Here is a 20,733-nt window from a genome sequence, read left to right as displayed (position 1 = left end):
GGCAAAACATGTAAAAAAGTTTAAATCTCGGTTAACTTGCCGCGTCAGATTCGGATAAAATCCCGAGTTTCGATGCCTGCCTCTATTTCGTTGTCAAGAGCTGTCTCAGGCTGTCGTGAAACTAATGCATATGACGCATTGTGAAAGGAGGGAGGTGTATTTCACCGCGAAGAAGGATACGTCAGGATGTCTGGTAACGACATGCAACACTACCTGTAGTGCCTACTTCTACGTCACAGACAGGAGTGAGAGGACGGTTTGCCCCAAATCTCTACAGGTACTGGTTTCCAGACACATGAGTATAGATTTTCTTCTAGGGCTGGTCAACACTGCCTCCTCTAGGTGTACGTGAGACAATATTTAAACACCCTGTACATTTCAGCAAAATAATACCCACTCACATCGCGAGTTTCTACTGTTTGTCTTCTGGCTTGCCAAACCCTATTCTTCCGAGCAAGGTCGCCGGATCTCTCCCTAATCGCGAATGTTTAGAGCTTTATGGGCAGGGCCCTCCAACCAGCTCTGAACTTCGACGGTCTAATGTGCCAATTGGACAGAATTTGGCACGATATCCTTCAAGAAATCCAACATTCTATCAGTCAATGCCAAGATCTTGCAGATCTCGCTGTCGGGCGTGGTCGGCTCTTGGATGGGTAACCATCCAGGCCGCCATGAGTTGTTGCCATTTATCGGGGTGCACTCAGCCTCGTGATGCCAATTGAGGAGCTACTCGACCGAATAGAAGCGGCTTCGGTCAAGAATACCATCTTACGACCGGGAGAGGTGTGCTGACACCACGCCCCTCCTATCCGCATCCTCCACCGAGGATGACACAGCGGTCGGATGGTCACGGTAGGCCACTCGTGGCCTGAAGACGGAGTGCTTTATCCTGCAGATCTACAGGCAGTCCACAGTCACAATAATTGCTCACCAATGTCGTAAGTAGGAACGAACCGATGCCATTTTAGCCAGAGTATTTCTGTGCAAAATAATTCGATTAATGTGAGCTTTTATTCCCTTAGTAACCGTCGAGTAACATTAATCTGGAGACCTTTTTTTTTTTTGCCCTAACAAAAAAAGGACGCACCATGAAGGAACTACCGAATGGGACGAGAATGTGTAGATGTGATGTACATGTACAGACAACGATTCTAGTTCCAGAATACAATTGGATGATTTACTCTATAAAAAGAGCTTTAAAAATTCAACGAATCAATAACGTGTTGGTTCACCTCTGACCCGTAAGCAAGCAGTTATTCAGCTAGGCAGTGGTTGATAGAATATTGGATGTCCTGAAGGATATCGTGCCAAATTCTGTCCAATTGGCACATTAGAGCTGGTTGGAGGGCCCTGCCCATGAAGCTCCAACTGTTCTCAATTAGGGAGAGATCCGGCGACCTTCTTCGGCAAGGTTGGGTTTGGCAAGCACGAAGACAAGCAGTAGAAACTGGAGACGTGAGTGGGTATTACACTACTGGCCATTAAAACTGCTACACCAAGAAGAAATGCAGATGATAAACTGGTATTCATTGGACAAATATATTATACTAGAACTGACATGTGATTACATTTTCATGCAATTTGGGTGCATAGATACTGAGAAATCAGTACCCAGAACAACCACCTCTGGCCGTAATAATGGCCTTGATACGCCTGGGCATCGAGTCAAAAAGAGCTTGGATGGCGTGTGCAGGTACAGCTGCCCATGCAGCTTCAACATGATACCACAGTTCATCAAGAGTAGTGACTGGCGTATTGTGACAAGCCAGTTGCTCAGCCACCATTGACCAGACGTTTTCAATTGGTTAGAGATCTGGAGAATGTGCTGGCCAGGGCAGCAGTCGAACATTTTCTGTATCCAGAAAGGCCCGTACAGGAGCTCCAACATGCGGTCGTCCATTATCCTGCTGAAATGTAGAGTTTCGCAGGGATCGAATGAAGGGTAGAGCCACGGGTCGTAACACATCTGAAATGTAACGTCCACTATTTAAAGTGCCGTCAATGCTAACAAGAGGTGACAGAGACGTGTAATCAATGGCACCCCATACCGTCACATCGGGTGATACGCCAGTATGGCGATGACAAATACACGCTTCCAATGTGCGTTCACTGCGATGTCGCGAAACACGGATGCGACCATCATGATGCTGTAATTAGAACCTGGATTCATCCGAAAAAATGACGTTTTGCCATTCGTGCACCCAGGTTCGTCGTTGAGTACAGCATCGCAGGCGCTCCTGACTGTGATGCAGCATCAAGGGTAACCGCAGCCATGGTCTCCGAGCTGATAGTCCGTGCTGCTGCAAACGTCGTCGAACTGTTCGTGCAGATGGCTGTTGTCTTGCAAACGTCCCCATCTGTTGACTAAGGGATCGAGACGTGGCTACACGATCCGTTACAGCCATGGGGATAAGATGCCTGTCATCTCGACTGCTAGTGATAAGAGGCCGTTGGGATCCAGCACGGCGTTCCGTATTACCCTCCTGAACCCACCGATTCCATATTCTGGTTACAGTCATTGGATGTTGACCAACGAGAGCAGCAATGTCGCGATACGACAAACCACAATCGCGATAGGCTAGAATCCGACCTTTATCAAAGTCGGAAACGTGATGGTACGCATTTCTCCTCCTTACACAAGACGTCACAACAACTTTCCACCAGGCAACGCCGGTCAACTGCTGTTTGTGTATGAGAAGTCGGTGGGAAACTTTCTTCATGTCAGCACGTTGTAGGTGTCGCCACCGGCGCCAACCATGTGTGACTGCTCTGAAAAGCTAATCATTTGCATATGGCAGCATCTTCTTCCTGTCAGTTAAATTTCGCGTCTGTAGCACGTCATCTTCGTGGTGTAGCAATTTTAATGGCCAGTAGTGTATTTTGCTGAAATGTAAGCCCAGGATGTCTTGCCAGGAAGGGCAACAAAACGGGAGACAGAATGTCGTCGACTACCGCTGTGCTGTTATGGGTGCTTCGGATGACAACCAAAGGGATCCTCCTTTGAAATGCAATGGCAACTCAAACCATCACTTCTGGTTATCGGGCTGCATGGCGGGCGACAGTCAGGAAGGTAACCCATCGCTGTGTGGCACGTCTCTGGCCTAGAAACTCATTGACTGCGGTAGATTTATTTTCAGTGATGAGTTCCACTTCGAATTGAGCCCCAATGTGATACCAACCTGATTGTCGCCCACCATATGCCGCGAGGTCTGAGGTACCATTTCATTTCCATCCACAGTACCTTTTGACACCACGATCGGAACGGTTGCGGGGTTGCCGAGAATGAAAGCGCGGCGGGACCAAACGGGAGCGACCCACGAACAAACAAAACAAACAGGAAAGGACGGACACGAACAACGACGGACGACTGAGCAAGACCTTACGAACAACAACACGCATGAAGCAATGGGATCATAAGAGAAAAGCGCACGAGTGAACACCGTGCACTCGTAGTCGTACACGGAAACAAACTAAACACGCTGTCTGTAGGCGAGATGTCGGCAGACTCACTCGAATATCATACTGCCTCGCTGAGCGAGAGGCAGACGCTTAAATACTTGATAGGGTACGTCGCTATTGGCCGCTGGGACAACGTGCTCCACCGTGGTGGACCTCTCACATTATACGCAGGCCAGGAGCGCGCGCAGCCACGGCTTACGGCGCGGCGGCTGCAGAGACTTCTGGTGGTAATAGAGGTCCATGCTGTCTGGCGCGGAGTCGAAACCCGCGGCGCTCGGTACTTGGACAATATTCTAAACCCCCCCCCCCCCATTTCTTTGCCCTTCGTGGGACGCTATCTTGGGTTAATATTTTTCTTAGAATGTATTTTGATTAATGTGAGCGGTTATTCTTTTAGAGAAATCGTCGGGTAACATTAATCTGGCGACCGTTTTTTACTCATTCATTTGAACTAGCCGCACAGGTTCAGTTGGTCGGAGTGATTAATGAACTTTAGACTGTCAATCTAAATCTGTACTGGTGACAGTCGTGTGTGGTTCGTGGGTGGATGGAGGGGGGAACGATCTATTAATATTTTAACTTATTTAGTAAACTCAGTTGTGATGGCATACAAGTTGTTAACTTTTATTTTTAGATGACCAGTTTCAATTCTTTAAAGAGATCATCACCAGGTCAACATTCCTTGATTACAGTAGGAATCGTTGTTGTGGACCAAGTCCGCCCGTGCTGGCGTGGAGAACACTGTTGCAGTGCAGGAGTCCTGCTCCGCGCCAGCGATTCCTGCTGTTGACAAGAATGTAGACTGACGATGATCTCTTTAGATGATCGAAACTGGTCATCTAAAAATAAAAATTAACAACTTATATGCAACCACGACTGTTTACTAAATAAGTTAAAATATTAATAGATCGCTATTTTTCCTGGGACAATGTTCCGTAAAACTGTGTGTGTGTGTGTGTGTGTGTGTGTGTGTGTGTGGTTTGGGGATCTTATGGGCGCCCAATGGCGAGGTTATCAGCGACCTAACAATGATTAAAATAAACGAATGCGGATAAGAACGAAAACTGTCGTACACGCATGCACACGAAATGACCATACAATGCCTCTATCACACAGGCACTCCCACATGCACTAAAACTAATGAGGCGGCAAGATAGCTAATCAAGAAATTAAAACAGAAGGAAAACAAAACACAGAAGAGCTAAAAGAACAGCACAGCGAAATGTGACTGGCTGACCACTTACAAAAAAACTTGGGTGAGCCAGCCACCCTGTTGACACATTAAAAACATCTCCCCAAAATCCTGTTAAAAACTGTAATAGGAATGTAATCCTCGTGAAACACTGTTGGCTAAATTTAGGAAACCTGTATTCGAAGAATACTGTGCGGGTACTGGCTGCCGCCGTTGTATGTCTAGAGTAGGTATGTGAAAATGAGATAAGAGAGGTATATAGTCAAGTTTCCCTTACTCAATATACGAATCGTTGATAATAGAACGAACATTTACTCAACCTTTCACATTCCTCCTGGCCCGCTAAATCGCTCGTTATTAATCCCATAGGAAACCCCTGGCACTATTTACAATAACGAGTGAAACGTAACGATGTCCACCATCTCAGTATGGTAGCTTTGCGGGATCTGATCATCAATATGCGGCTTCGGCTGGGCATGACATAGGCCGGTATTACGCTGTCATATTTCTTTGCCAAAGCTGATGTCAAATGTTTGTCAAGGCAATTTGGTAGCGTAATACGGAATTTTCTCAGATTTCGCCTTTCGTCGAAGAAATATGAAATCTAGGGCCTCGCCGTGGACTTGATCGCCGTGGATTTGATCATAAGTTGCTTGTCTTCTATTCACTGAAACTGCAATGTGAAACCTAACCGCTTGGAGCGCTGGCATCGCTACAGCTATTTGACGTCAGTAGTGGGTTCCTTCTCTTTCTAATAATGTTGCTTGCCTCGGTTGGGGGGAAGGGGAAGTGGAAGGGGTGAGCTTCTAATCGTGTGCTGATGGGCAGGTGGGATATGCTGCAGGCGACTTCTAATCCACAATCACAGCTATAGGCATCACCCTCAGCATCTGAAAACATCCAGGCAGCTTGTGCAGACTCTTCCTGGCCGACCGGCCGCTGTGGCCGAGCGGTTCTAGGCGCTTCAGTCCGGAACCGCGCTGCTGCTACGGTCGCAGGTTCGAATCCTGCCTCGGGTATGTATGTGTATGATGTCTTTCTGTTAGTTAAGTTTAAGCGGTTCCAAATCTACGGGACTGATGACCTCAGATGTTAAGCCATAGTGCTTAGAGCCATTTGAACCATTTTTGAACTTCCTGGCCGAACTGAGATCGTTAACAAGGCTGGAGATAGTGTAACACCGCATTAGCGTCATTTCTCCAAAAAGCGAGTAACTTTTTGTCTGATGTGCTTATTTCTGCTAGTAAGATGCATTGTGTACTGTTGTTGAAAATTGCATTATCATCAAATCCACACCAACAGTAATCGCGCAGTATCAGGAATACTTTGCGATGTTTTAACGGTTAAAAATCGACGTTCTGGAAACGCACCATCCCTTTCTGTGGCGGTGTGTCCCATTTTTCGCGCGTACGTTAATTGCGCACGGCTGCTTCGCGGCAGCCGGCTCTTCCGCCGCAGCCCGCGCCATACAGTATTTTTCGGGGGTTCCCCCGCCTCGCCGCGAGCAGCGCCGTGTGTGTGTGTCTGGCGGGCGGCCGCGCTCGCAGGCGCACCAGGCTGCCTAACCTAACGCGATTACTCAGGCAGCGCCGCGCGGCGGGCGCTGGCGCCAGGCGTAGTAACTTGCCAACCCGCTCGCAAACCTGATCCACTTGTTAAATTAATAACATCCTGTAATCGAGTCACGACGGCCAGAATAGATATTAATTGCATCCGCGGAGAGAGAGGAAGTTGGAACCGTTATCTTCGCCGCAGCCGACGCCACCGCGACGGCGCCGCCGCCATGGCTGTCGCTTCGCCAGCTAACGGCAGCTATACATATATATAACTCCCCATTTACGGACAGAAATGCAATAACGACTCAGGCGGCACTGGTGCAAAAAAATTTTTTTCTTGCGCTGCTATTTCCCCACTAACTAAATTGAATATGAAAGACTTTTTCCCTATATGACATCGAATTGAAAACTTCGTTATCGGTATCTACTGGCAGCTTTTCAATTTAACAAAAGTTTTTAGTGGATGAGAGGAGGACTTTTATTCCACGTAGCTGGTGTACTTCGCTACCATTTACGGTACCGATGTTTCTGCTGTCCGCTCCAAATTCCTGCATGTTGGCCACGTCTGTGTTAAATCTTCGCGTCGGATATGTGCAGCGGAATGGGAAAAAGTGCTCACTTCCGATAACATCGACCTACATATGGGAACGCGCTTCTTATGGGATACTCCATCCAGTTACGTACATGCGTAGCGTTGTGCAGTGGAGAAAAAAAGACACTGTAAGATGATGGGACATGTTCTGGTACCGGTGAATATTTCTTAGCAATATTCCTAATTACTTATATATTTTCATTCCATATCCGAATGGTTTTAATAAACGAGTGGTTGTCATTTCCTTGCATATGCAAAAGAAAATACATTCAAAGCAGTAATTATAGTTAGCGTAGTACCTCGTAACTTTATGGCATGAACTTTATGTAAGCTTGTACCAGATAATTAATTATAAAAAAGGTTCAAATGGGTGTGTAGTAAAAGAGGCTAACCTACAAAGCAGAAGGACAATCTCGAAAAATGGTTCAAATGGTTCTAAGCACTATGGGACTTAACATCTGAGGTCATCAGTCCCCTAGACTTAGAACTACTTAAACCTAACTAACCTAAGGACATCACACACATCCATGCCCGAGGCAGGATTCCAACCTGCGACCGTAGCAGCAGCGCGGTTCCAGACTGCCGCGCCTAGAACCTCTCGGCCACAACGGCCGGTAATTAATTACAAACACTAGTTAAAAGATCTTCAATTGATAAGAGAGGTGGCAAAATATTTTCATGCCTGCATCCTCAGCTTATTCCTGTGTCACACTAACGTTCAGCCGTGGCTAGTGGAAGTAAATTGTTTTTCTTAGTGTCATCTTTATAAAGTCTACTGTTATTTTCAAATGGTGACCGCTACTTCACAACACACCTGATGTGATTTTATCTTTATAACAAGTTTCTTTGCACTGAGTACTCTGTCACTGAGTGGAATTGACCGAGAAAATTATTCCGTATATCATTAATGAATGGGAGTATGCAAAGGAAGTCAGTTTTCTAACGTTTTCATCATCAAGATTAACAATTACACGTAGAGCATATGTTTCTGAACTCAGTCGTTTGAGAAGATCTGTCATATGTATTTTGCAGTTCATGCATATCCAGGAATTTTGAACATTCAGTTTTACTTATTTTCTTACCCCACTGCTCTGTTATTGCTGTTAACTAGCTTCTTCTCCAGGCTTCTCTCTCGTACGCAGATGTCACATGTATTTGGTATGTATAAATATTTTATATATTTGTTACATATTTCAGACACAGTTATTCATATATTTCATGTACATCTGTTGCGCATTTCGCCCTGCAGTTCCATCTGAATCCCGAGGAAACTTTGCCGGCGGTTGTGGCCGAGCGGTTCTAGGCGCTTCAGTCTGGAACTACGCGACCGCTACGGTCGCAGGTTCACACCCTGCCTCGGGCGCGGATGTGTGTGATGTCCTTAGGTTAGTTGGGCTTAAGTAGTTCTAAGTTCTAGGGGACTGATGACCTCAGATGTTAAGTCCCATAGTGCTCAGAGCTATTTGAACCATTTTGAACAGAGGAAGCTTTGAATTCTACCTGGCAAAGAATTATTGAAAGAGTTCCGAAGAATATTCCACATGAAAGTTTTATAATGCAAAAAAATATACTGAGGAAACCAATGTTTCGGCCACGGTTACAGTGGCCTTCTTCTGGGTCTGCTGGCCATCTGTACCATGATGCGAAACCACAGTCAGAAAAATTCTATGTAAACCGACTCTGGCCGCGGTATCCTATGCAGTTATGATGGTTCCCCTCTTTGTAGTGTGGAAGTGTAACAAAAACTCTTTACGGCGTCAGTGCGTTATATTTATGAAGCTTATTGGGCCTGGAATCTAATGGGACAGTCATGATCAAGGGGAGAATGTAGGAAAGAAGCTGCTCATGGTCAAATTGATTTGTCGGTGATTGGCGACGATCTGCAAATCAGCTCTTGGCTTCTGGTGGGCACTTTTTTTTTTCCTAGTGTGCGCGGAAGTGCACTGACAGTCACCATATAGCTGTTTGTTTAGGCTGTCGCGTCCGTGCCATATGAGGCTTCTGGCTGCGACCTCTCGCGACTCGTTGGACAGGGATAGCAGGCACTCAGGCCGCCGCAAATTTGTAGCCGCCCTCTCTATTGATGTTGTCAGGCTGCGTAATGACGTCAGTCGCCTCTCGAACTCTTACGTTGGCTCGTCCACGACTCTTTCGCCAGCATATGAGCTTCTTGGAACAAGGCAGGCTGTCCACAGTCACGCCTGTTGTCGCTATCGCCGATTTATTATGATGTGCTTATCCCACATAGCGTTCACGTCCGGCTACTCGTGTGTTAACTGGTCTCCCTGTCTCCCCTATGTAGGCGGATCCGTACACACAACGTACTTCATACCCTCCTGCAGTGTTTAGTTTATTGACTGCATCCTTGGTGGGACCTATCACGTTGTGGATCCTGTGTCTGCTCCGGAAAATCGGTTTCAAACCTCGTCGGCGGAAGACGTAGCCTAGCCGCTCACTAACGCCTTTCACGTGTGGTAAGGCAGTAGCGGGAGCTTCTCTTCCTTCCCTTCTTCTCTTGTTATTTTTTTCGGAAGGCCTTGATCGGTTTTCTTAGAATGTTCTTGTCATAACTGTTGGCGGTGAAACGTGTGGTGCAGCTTCCTCAATTCTTCTTTGATGTCGTTAACGTTACTTATCCGGTAGGCACGGGCAGTCAGAATGTGCGGAAATGAACTCTGAACTGGGTAATGCTGGCTCTCCGCGTGCAGGTATCAATTTATGCAGGTTGACTTCCGGTATACTTCGTGTCCCAGTGTACCATTGGCAGTTCTATATCCTCTATGTCAGAAAATAGTAACGCACGTTGTTTTCGGTTTCGTGAGTGAACTATATATTCTTATTCAGGCTTTTAAATGCTGAAAGAAGCTTTCCAACGCTTCCTCCCTGAGTGGCCAGATGACGAATGTGTCGTCTATATACCGAGGCCAGCAAAGGGGGCGTGAAGGTGTAGAAACTTGCGCCGTTAGCAAAATCTTCCATGAAGATGACTGCAGCAACTGGGGAGAGGGGGAAGCTCATTACACTCCAACTAACTGCTAGTAATATTTCCCCCCACAGGTGAAGTACAGTGACGTGGTACAACACCCAGAAGAACTTTAATCATCATAGAACTGGTTACAGCACCTTACGTAGTTACATCAACCAAAAAAGTTTCCAAAGAATTGGCAAGGAAAGAGCATTAAGGAATATAGTCGAAGGGAGACGGCGTGAGCGGACGGGTTACATACTTTGCAACTACGCTCATGCTCATAAATTAAGGATAATTGCAGAATGTGGTGCCACACAACATGGCACTACACACAACATGGCACTACACAAAACTGGCGCTAATAGCATAGGCACATAGGGAACACACACGACACAGATCTTTAAGTTCACGGTATTGGTGATAAGTTGAGAAAAACGTCCCGAAACACATGTGCTACAAAACGCCACTGTTTTCTGCGTATGTACCCCGACATCAATGTGGGATATGATCACCATCCACACCTACACAGGCCGGACAACGGGTTGACATACTCTGGATCAGATGTTCGAGCAGCTGCTGGGGTATAGCCTCCCATTCTTGCAGCAGTGCCTGTCGGAGCTCCTGAAGTGTCCTAGGGGTTTGAAGACGTGCAACGATACGTCGACCGAGAGCATCCCAGACGTGCTCGATGGGGTTTAGGTATGGAGAACTGGCAGGCCTCTGCATTCGCCTGATATCTTCTGTTTCAAGGTACTCCTCCACGATGGCAGCTCGGTGGGGCCGTGCGTTATCATCCATCAGGAGGACGGTGGGACCGAGTGCACCCCTGAAAAGGCGGACACACAGGTGCAAAATGAGGTCCCGATACACTTGACCTGTTACAGTTCCTCTCTTAAATACATGCAGGGGTGTACCAGCATCAGTCATAGTCCCACCCCATACCAGCAAACCACGACCTCCATACAGGTCCCTTTGAAAGACATTAAGGGGGGGTTATCTGGTTCCTGGTTCACACCAGATGAAAACCCGGCGAGGATCACTGTTCAGACTATACCTGGACTCGTCCGTGGACATAACCTGGGACCACTGTTACAATGGCCATGTACTGTGTTCTTGACACTAGGCTTTATGGGCTCTCCTGTGACCAGGGGTCAGTGGAATGCACTTTGCAGGCGTACGGGCGAATAAACCACGTCTTTTCAGTCGTCTGTAGGCTGTGTGTCTGGAGACAACTGTTCCAGTGGCTGCGGTAAGGTCCCGAGCAAGGTTGCCTGCAGTACTCCGTGGCCGTCTGCGGGCACTGATGGTGAGATATCGGTATTCTTGTGGTGTTGTACACTGTGGACGTCCCGTACTGTAGCTCCTGGACACGTTTCCTGTCTGCTGGAATCGTTGCCATAATCTTGAGATCACACTTCGTGGCACACGGAGGGCCCGTGCTAAGACGTGCTGTTTTTGACCAGTCTCCAGTCACCCTAGTATTCTGTCCCTCATAACGTCATTAATATGTGTTCTTTGAGCCATTTTCAACACAGTCACCATTAGCAGGTCTGGAAACGTCTGCACACTTACTCGCTGCACCGTACTCTGACATGCACCAACTCACCTCTGCGTATGTGGACTGCTGCCAGCGCCACCGTGCGACGACCGCAGGTCAAATGCACCGCATCGTCATACCCCGAGGTGATTTAAACCCGCCAACCGTGTACAAGAGCATTGTTTCACCATGTATGTGCATTATCCTAAATTTATGAGCATGAGTGTAGTTGCTTGCTATCATTCTAGAAGGAGTAGTGCAAGCAAAGGAAGTGCGATGAAGACCCCGATTGGCATTTTTAAAATAAGTCGCAAATAATGTGAGAGTCAATAGGTATTTCAGAGTGAAGGAGTTGGCTTCTAGTAGATCAAGTAGGAGATCTCACACTTAATCGAAAGATTGTGATGCAGGAGAAAATGGTGCTTGCATTAGCAGCAAAGAGCAGAAATTCTGCTTTATCATTGTATGCATGAAGGTCGTTTACAAACTTTAGTTCGATTAAGAACCAATGTGCACAGAGAATGTAGATTAATTAAGGAAGGATAGGAAGACATCAATCAGCAGCAATCCCACTGGTTTCGTTATTCTTGCGTATCCAGATTTCAGCTATAAATAGCCATCTTCAGCACTGAAATACAAGGACATTACAGAATCAGAACTGATTTACATAAAACAATAAGTAAAACAATGCGTTATCCATTAGCAATGATCCACTCTAGTCAACATACGATTCGACATACAAGTGAGTTACCGTCCAACAAACTCGCAGCAGTACATTTCACCAAGTGACTTCACTGGTGTACAGGTAGGGGGGAACTGAGTTGGTTGTTTATAACAAGTGCAGCAGCCTCAGCTTGCATCATGCAGTATAAGTAACGTCCTCTATATTACAAAAATAACTAACCTAGTTTCATTCTAATATAATAGTTTGAAACCCTTTTTAATAAATAGAGTTTGCATATCATTACATCAAGAAATTCTGATGCGGAATGTGTTTGTTCATTTATTAGTGGTAAAATGGTTAAAATGGCTCTGAGCACTATGGGACTTAACATCTGAGGTCATCAGTCCCCTAGAACGTAGAACTACTTAAATCTAACTAACCTAAGGTCATCACACACATCCATGCCCGTATTAGTTGTAAAGAAAACCATTAAATCTTATGTAAAAGATCATTAATAGGTTATACAGCTGCCCTATAATTTCTTTGAAGTTCTTATGAAGATCGTCTTGCCAAAATATAGTTCAATACCAATTTGAAATTAGTGACAAGCTAAAAACTAGCGTAGTCGCTCATATCATACTGGTTAAGTGATCAACTAAATAATTAACATAATAGAAACTTAACAGTTCATATAAATCGTTTTTATGAACATCTATTAATGTCATAGTAAAGTACTGAAGATCAACAGCACAAGGCTATTTTTACCAGATACATTTAATAAAAACATACAAAAGCTCTTTACTGGCGTAAATTGTTTTACGTAAGTATGGTGTAGCTTCAGTTGCGGTACGCTGCTTGCAATGAACAATATGACAAATAAGGTCGTTTATGTAGAGCTAGAGCAGGAATGGTCCTAGTATTGAACCCTGTGGAAGAGAAACTCCATGAGTCCATGAGCTATCTGGCCTTGCCCTTTGCTCCCTGTCAGTTAAATATCGAGTGAATCTCATACTTATTGCACCTGGAAAGCCATAAAGGCCGTTCGGTATAATATTTTGACTTGCACAGACGAAAAAAAGATTAGAATTCGATAGGTGAGACCTGTCATTCAGAGATAAGATAGTTTAATACAGTTCTCACTCCCAAGTACGACCTGGCTGAAAAACAACAGTCCTTGTAAGTTAAACGAGACCTGTGACCTCGCCAGAGGCGCAACCTTGCCTGCTTCTGCGCAAGGAGGTCCGGCCGGCGTCGGTGGCAGCGCTAAGTGCCCCGTTAATTGCGGATAAAACATTTTAATTACCGGGTCGGCCGCAGGAAGCCGGCGGCGCTGGCTGCCTCCCGCCTGGCCACCGCATTTTAAATCCACATTAAATTTTTATGACAAGGAAATTAATTTTGAGGTTCGGGATTTTCTCTGGCCGCGCGGACTCTCTCTCCTCCCCCCACAGCGGCCGGGAGCGCGTGTGTACATGTGGCCGTGCACGTGTTTAAGCGGCGCTGACTTTCAAAAATGCGGAAAAGAGCCAGCGCGCGCGCGCGAACGAGCGAGAGGGAGACAATGCTGTTTAATTCCGTGACCACATCTGGCGGAGCGCTTACATATTCATGAACCTATGACAGTGTTATTGCACTGTTGATAATGGAAGAATGTCCGCGGACGAAATTCGCGGAAGCGAAGGAGAGAGGGAGGAGGGTTGAGAGGGGGCAGCGGGAAAAGGGGGGAAAATGGAAACGAGTTTAAAAATGAGGCTGTAAGTATATTATTCACAACGTTAGCCTTCGAATTATAGGATTCCGATCGACATTCATTTACAAGCTGAATTCTAAATTTCTGCCGGCCACGTATTTATGTGTTAACTTATTAATGAGAATGTTAATAAGTCTTAATGTTGCTGAAGGGAAAGTGTACAGCAAAGCGTGCATATGCTCAAGTTTTAATGAGGGTCAATCAGTTCGTGGCCAATATTAGCAGACCAGGCAAAGCCCACAATCACTGTCAGAAAAAAATTAAAATAAAATGTTTTAAAAAACTTCAGATTTTCCGACATCTGCATCTACATTTACGTTTTTACTGTGCTCGTCATCAGAATTGGCCGCTACGTAGCGGACGAACGGAAGGACAAGCAAAAACAAAAATAAAATACATAAATAAATGTATGACGGACGAAACAAAATGGACGCAAGAAGCAGACAAGCATTGGGAAGAGAGCATTCTACGACAAAATAAGTCCGCTAGTGTCAAACATACGTCTAAATTTAAGGAAGAAATTTCTTACGTTGTACGTCTTGGGCACAGCATTGGATTGTGGGAAAACCGGAAAAGGAAGAGAAAAGAAGCATTTGAGATGAGGTGCTACAGACGGATGCTGAAAACTGTATGGATGGCTATAATAAGAACTGTGGAAATTCTTCACGGAATGGGCGAGGAAAAGATCATGTGCAAAAAATTACACAGAAGAACGGACAAGACAGTGGAACGCGTGTTACGCCACCCGAGAATAACTTCATTGCTACTATACTGAATATTGAAGGGGAAGCCGGAGATTAGAATGTATCCAGCAAATAATTGTGGATGAAAGATCTAAGAGAGAGTCTGCAATGAAGAGATCTTATAAAATATGTGTGAGTAATATTCTTATCCACTCCCCTCCGAAGGTTCATTTCCACTGACAGATGTGTAACAGAAACATCACTTCAATATGTCATGTTTATAAAATACTATGATGCATTATCTACAGAATCCGACCTGAAAGAAGATCAGTTTTTCCGGAGAGTTGTAGGGACAAGCCAAATGATACTAAGCCTATGGCGTAACTTAGAAGAAAGACAAACCTACGCCTATAGCATTTGTAATTAGAGAAAATATTTTTGACAATATAGTCTGGAATACTCTTTTGCAAATTCTGAAGTTAGCAGGGGTAAAATACAGAACGGGAGACGTTAGCTACAAGTTGCACAGTGACCAGACTGCAATTATAAGATTCTAAGTACATGAAAGGGAAGCAGTAGTTGAAAAGGCAGTAAGAAAAGTTTGTAGCCTATCCTCGATGTTATTCGATCTGCACAGTGAGCAGCAGTGAAGGAAAGCAAAGAAAAGTTTCCAGAGGGATTAAAGTTCGAGTAGGAAAGATTAAAATTTTGAGTTTAAATGAACGTAACGAACAATATCTTGAAAAAATGTTTGAAGGTGAACGTCAATAAAAGTAAGTCACGTGTAGTGGATTGTAGTCAAATTAAATCAGGCAATACTGGCGTAGTTAGCATAGGAAATGAGGCATTAAAAGTAGTGAATAAGTTTTGCTATTTGAGCAGAAAAATAGCTGACCATGATTTAAGTAAAGAGGCTTTAAAATGCTGACTGGCAATAAAAAGAAAAGATTTTCTTAAAATAAGAAAAACGCTAAGATCAAACGTAAATTTAAATGTTATGAAATCGTTCCTCAAAGCATTTATACGAAGTGAAGCATTATATAAAAGTGAATGTGGGCGATGAACAGTACTGACAAGGAAAGAATATAACCTTTAGGAATGCGGAGCTATGGACGAATTCTGAAAATTAGATATTTAGATCGGGTAACTAATGGTGATACATTGAATTGAACGAGTTTTATGGCTCAACTTGACAAAAAGGTTGATAGGACAGATCCTGAGGCATCAAGGAATACTTAATTTGGTAATGGAGGAAAATGTGAGGGACAAAAGCGGACAAAAGCTGTTGAGGGAGGCTGAGGCTTAAATACAGTAATCTAATTCGATTCGTTGTAGACTGCAGTTGTTATGCACAGATGACAAGACGTGCACAGAATAGATCAGTACGATAACAACATCAAACAAGTATACGGACTGAACGTCAGAACAAACAGAAAACCTTAAATCCTTTCCGTAAACTCATGCTCATAAATTAAGGATAACCACAGAATGTGGTACCACACAAAGTGGCACTACACAAAACTGTCGCTAATAGCACAGCCACATAGGGAATACACACGACACAGATCTGTATCTCCGCGGTATTGCCTGCCGCGGTGGTCTAGCGGTTCTGGCGCTGCAGTCCGGAACCGCGGGACTGCTACGGTCGCAGGTTCGAATCCTGCCTCGGCCATGGGTGTTTGTAATGTCCTTAGGTTAGTTAGGTTTAAGTAGTTCTAAGTTCTAGGGGACTTATGACCTAAGATGTTGAGTCCCATAGTGCTCAGAGCCATTTGAACCATTTTTTTGTCCGCGGTATTGATGATAAGTTGAGAAAACCGTCCCGAAACACATGTGCTACAAAACGCCAGTTTCCTGCGCATGCACCCCGACATCAATATGGGGTATGATCACCATGTACACAGCGGGTTGGCATACTCTGGATCAGGTGGTCGAGCAGCTGCTGGGGTATAGCCTTCCATTCTTGCACCAGTGCCTGTCGGAGCTCCTGAAGTGTCGTAGGGGTTTGAAGCCCAGGTTTTACAGGCTCTCCTGTGACCAGGAGTCAGTGGAACGCACCTTGCAGATCTCCGGGCGAATAAACCATATCTGTTCATTCGTCTGTAGACTGTGTGTCTGGAGACAACTGTTCCAGTGAATGCGGTAAGGTCCCGAGCAAGGCTACCTGCAGTACTCCGTGGCCGTCTGCGGGCACTGATGGTGAGATATCGATATTCTTGTGGTGTTGTACACTGTGGACGTCCTGTACTGTAGCGCCTGGACACGTTTCCTGTCTGCTGGAATCGTTGCCATAATCTTGAGATCACACTTTGTGGCACACGGAGGGCCCGTGCTACGACCTGCTGTGTTTGAGCAGCCTCCAGTCGCCCTAGTATTCTACCCCTCATAACGTCATCAATATGTATTCTTTGAGCCATTTTCAACACATAGTCACCATTAGCACGTCTGGAAACGCCTGCACACTTACTCGCTGCACCGTACTCTGACGTGCACCAACACATCTTTGCGTATGTGGACTGCTGCCAGCGTCACCGTGCGACGACCGCAGGTCAAATACACCGCACGGTCATACCCCGAGGTGATTTAAACCCTAAAACCGCCCACCAGAGCTTTTTTTCACCATGTATCCGCATTATCCTTAATTTATGAGCATGAGTGTACATTGCCGCTGCTTTAGCGTCTTCCAGAAGAGTTTTTTCAGTTTTTGCGGCACTTTCTCAGTTGTAGTTGGCTCTCAACTCAGTTACCTAAGTTTTCGTATCTTTCTTCTATTTGGCAACAACCAGTCAGGAGAAGATACCAGTTTTCTCTTCAATAAATTATGTTCTCTCTTCCAGCTGCCCCAGGAGCTTGAAGCTGCTGCTAGGTAGACATGAATCGTCTTGCCCTTGTGAGAAGTCCGGCCTGTTTCAGATTTTTGTTCGAATTAGGACTCAGATCTTCTCAGCCATATACCAGCGAGACGGGGATATTACGAATATTTGCAAAAGGATCACGTTCTGATATTTGACTGACAGACGATGAAAACTTGGCGAAAAATTTTGGTCTAAAACGAACAACTGAAACTGCTGTTAACATATCGTTCGTATGACACTGTCCCGCTAGAGAGCGTGGCATCACAAGCTCTTTGACTCTTGCCCATTGTAATAACTGCTTTAGTGGTCCTCAGGTTAAGGTAAAATGTTGCTCTTGAAACTGCACGATATTTCAGCGACCTAGCTGCTCCTCAGTTTGATATTGTACCTAATGTTTCAGAGGAAGATAGTTGATAATGGGCGAATGTTTTCTTTGCGGGTAGTAGCAGTCTGTATGAGGCGACTAACCAGTGTATGTGTGGGTGTGTTGCAGACACGAGCTACTCCTACCACCCCGCCATCCACGATGATACGTTCGTCCGCCGCAAGCAGCGACGCAACAGGACCACCTTCACCTTGCAACAGGTGAGCACCTCAAACCCAGGTTTCTAGCGAGGCGATGCGAGGGCCCTGACAGTTGGCAGCGCTGTTGCCGACTGTCAACAGCCAAACGCAAAAAGCTTCTGGCGCTAGCGTAGCTGTGCGAGTGCTAAGAATGGCCAGCTATAGCGCTGCGAAAACACTGATGTTTTGCCGAGAAAACTTGTACAAAACAGTGTTTCTTGACTGATTTTATGGATGTGCGAAACAGCCGCGCCAAGTCCACTGCAAATGTCAGGGCCCTTCTTTCGCCGTTGACTATAACGCTCTGTGGTAGATGCACAACCTCGTTATCATATTCGCTGTAACTGCTACGCTCTTCGTTAGTGCACTGTAACATTTATATTGCCACAAATAGTAACAGGTAACTGACAATAATTATCTGTGGAGTGAGCATGACGGCAGTGTCAAACTGGAATTATTGTGTGACTTAAGTGTAACGGAGCTTGCTTACATTTTGCGCTGCGTCTGCACTATTTTCCCTGTTTTCACACATTCATTTACCAGCGGAAAAATTCTCCTGTGGGAGCACTAAAAAGCCGAAATATGCTCCTCTTTACTAAAACACTCTGACTGAAAAGTGGGGTAGCAGCTGTCTCATTCTACCTTCCGCTGTATCTTTAAAATTTTTCGCAAAATTATTGAAATGCGAACATATTCGTGCTCTTTTTAACATGTGGCTCACCTGTCACTCTCTGAAGCTGCCCTAACTGTAACTCGCTCACACCCACTAGTCCATCGCTGTATTTCTCTCGTGCCCATCAACTCCCAATTGCCCATTCTCACTCACTCGTGCACCCCAGCTCATTGTCATTGCCTCTTTTTGGCTCTCCAACTGCCACTGCCTTCTGTCTCACAGCCATAGTCGCCTTAGTTCTTTTCCACCACTACTCTCCCCTGTCACTCTCACTGCCTGCCTCTTGTCCTCCCTTACTGCTACTGTCTCATTCATTCCTTCCCACTGCTGCTCTATCTCCTCACTGTCACTCTCTCTCTTCCTCTTTGTCATTGTCAAAAACTTTGTCTCTCGTTATCACTGGCTATCGCCCACTTCCACTTCCTCCTTTCCTTTCTTCTTCTCCCACAGGCACTCTTTCTCTCTTTTCCTAACACTGATTTCTCACTGTGCCTATGTTCCACTGCCAATGTGTCCCTCTCTTTCTCTCACACTGCCATTGTCTCCTTCGCTCTTTCTGTATCACAGCCACTGTGCACTATCTTCTAGTATTTATAACGTGTCCGTCTCTTTCCCATTGCTACTATCTCCCTCTCTCTCAGTATTAAAAAGCGCGAGTATGGTCGCATGCCAATATTTATGCGAAAATCTTTAAAGGTGCTGGAGAAGGTAGAATGAGGCAGTAGGTACCCCACATTTCAGTCAGTCTTTTGAACAGTAACATACTCGTATTGTATGTGCTCCGATAGGAGCACGTAACTCGTGTGAAAAGAAATGTATTGGTCAGTAAAACTTTAGGTAGTTTACTTACGTGAAACTGAAAGAACATAAAACTAAGTTTACTCCTCAGACTGGATTCTGCGAGGAAAAAAGTTTGCATGTGTTTCAGTTCTAGAACACGGGTTTCGCGGAACCCTTCAGATGAGAACGGAAACACTTTTCATCATATTTATCCGTGCTAAATTGCTTTATAAACTAAATTTTCGACTTACAACGGAATTTACGTACATACACTCCTGGAAATTGAAATAAGAACACCGTGAATTCATTGTCCCAGGAAGGGGAAACTTTATTGACACATTCCTGGGGTCAGATACATCACATGATCACACTGACAGAACCACAGGCACATAGACACAGGCAACAGAGCATGCACAATGTCGGCACTAGTACAGTGTATATCCACCTTTCGCAGCAATGCAGGCTGCTATTCTCCCATGGAGACGATCGTAGAGATGCTGGATGTAGTCCTGTGGAACGGCTTGCCATGCCATTTCCACCTGGCGCCTCAGTTGGACCAGCGTTCGTGCTGGACGTGCAGACCGCGTGAGACGACGCTTCATCCAGTCCCAAACATGCTCAATGGCGGACAGATCAGGAGATCTTGCTGGCCAGGGTAGTTGACTTACACCTTCTAGAGCACGTTGGGTGGCACGGGATACATGCGGACGTGCATTGTCCTGTTGGAAGAGCAAGTTCCCTTGCCGGTCTAGGAATGGTAGAACGATGGGTTCGATGACGGTTTGGATGTACCGTGCACTATTCAGTGTCCCCTCGACGATCACCAGTGGTGTACGGCCAGTGTAGGTGATCGCTCCCCACACCATGATGCCGGGTGTTGGCCCTATGTGCCTCGGTCGTATGCAGTCCTGATTGTGGCGCTCACCTGCACGGCGCCAAACACGCATACGACCATCATTGGCACCAAGGCAGAAGCGACTCTCATCGCTGAAGACGACACGTCTCCATTCGTCCCTCCATTCACGCCTGTCGCGACACCACTGGAGGCGGGCTGCACGATGTTGGGGCGTGAGCGGAAGACGGCCTAACGGTGTGCGGGACCGTAGCCCAGCTTCATGGAGACGGTTGCGAATGGTCCTCGCCGATACCCCAGGAGCAACAGTGCCCCTGATTTGCTGGGAAGTGGCGGTGCGGTCCCCTACGGCACTGCGTAGGATCCTACGGTCTTGGCGTGCATCCGTGCGTCGCTGCGGTCCGGTGCCAGGTCGACGGGCACGTGCACCTTCCGCCGACCACTGGCGACAACATCGATGTACTGTGGAGACCTCACGCCCCACGTTTTGAGCAATTCGGCGGTACGTCCACCCGGCCTCCCGCATGCCCACTATACGCCCTCGCTCAAAGTCCGTCAACTGCACATACGGATCACGTCCACGCTGTCGCGGCATGCTACCAGTGTT

General features: G+C 46.0%; 1 protein-coding gene across 1 annotated transcript in view; it reads left to right on the top strand.

Moving 5' to 3' along the window:
* Window positions 1-20,733, top strand: part of LOC126455913 (homeobox protein unc-4 homolog) — a 476,524-nt gene that overhangs the window by 136,881 nt on the left and 318,910 nt on the right. The window contains exon 4 of the mRNA XM_050091671.1: window positions 17,750-17,841. Coding sequence (XP_049947628.1) covers window positions 17,750-17,841 — 92 coding nt within the window. The remainder of the gene's footprint in view (window positions 1-17,749; window positions 17,842-20,733) is intronic.

This window comes from Schistocerca serialis, chromosome 2 (genome assembly GCF_023864345.2).
Source record: "Schistocerca serialis cubense isolate TAMUIC-IGC-003099 chromosome 2, iqSchSeri2.2, whole genome shotgun sequence".
NCBI lineage: Eukaryota > Metazoa > Arthropoda > Insecta > Orthoptera > Acrididae > Schistocerca > Schistocerca serialis.
This window is presented reverse-complemented; position numbering and strand designations above follow the sequence as displayed.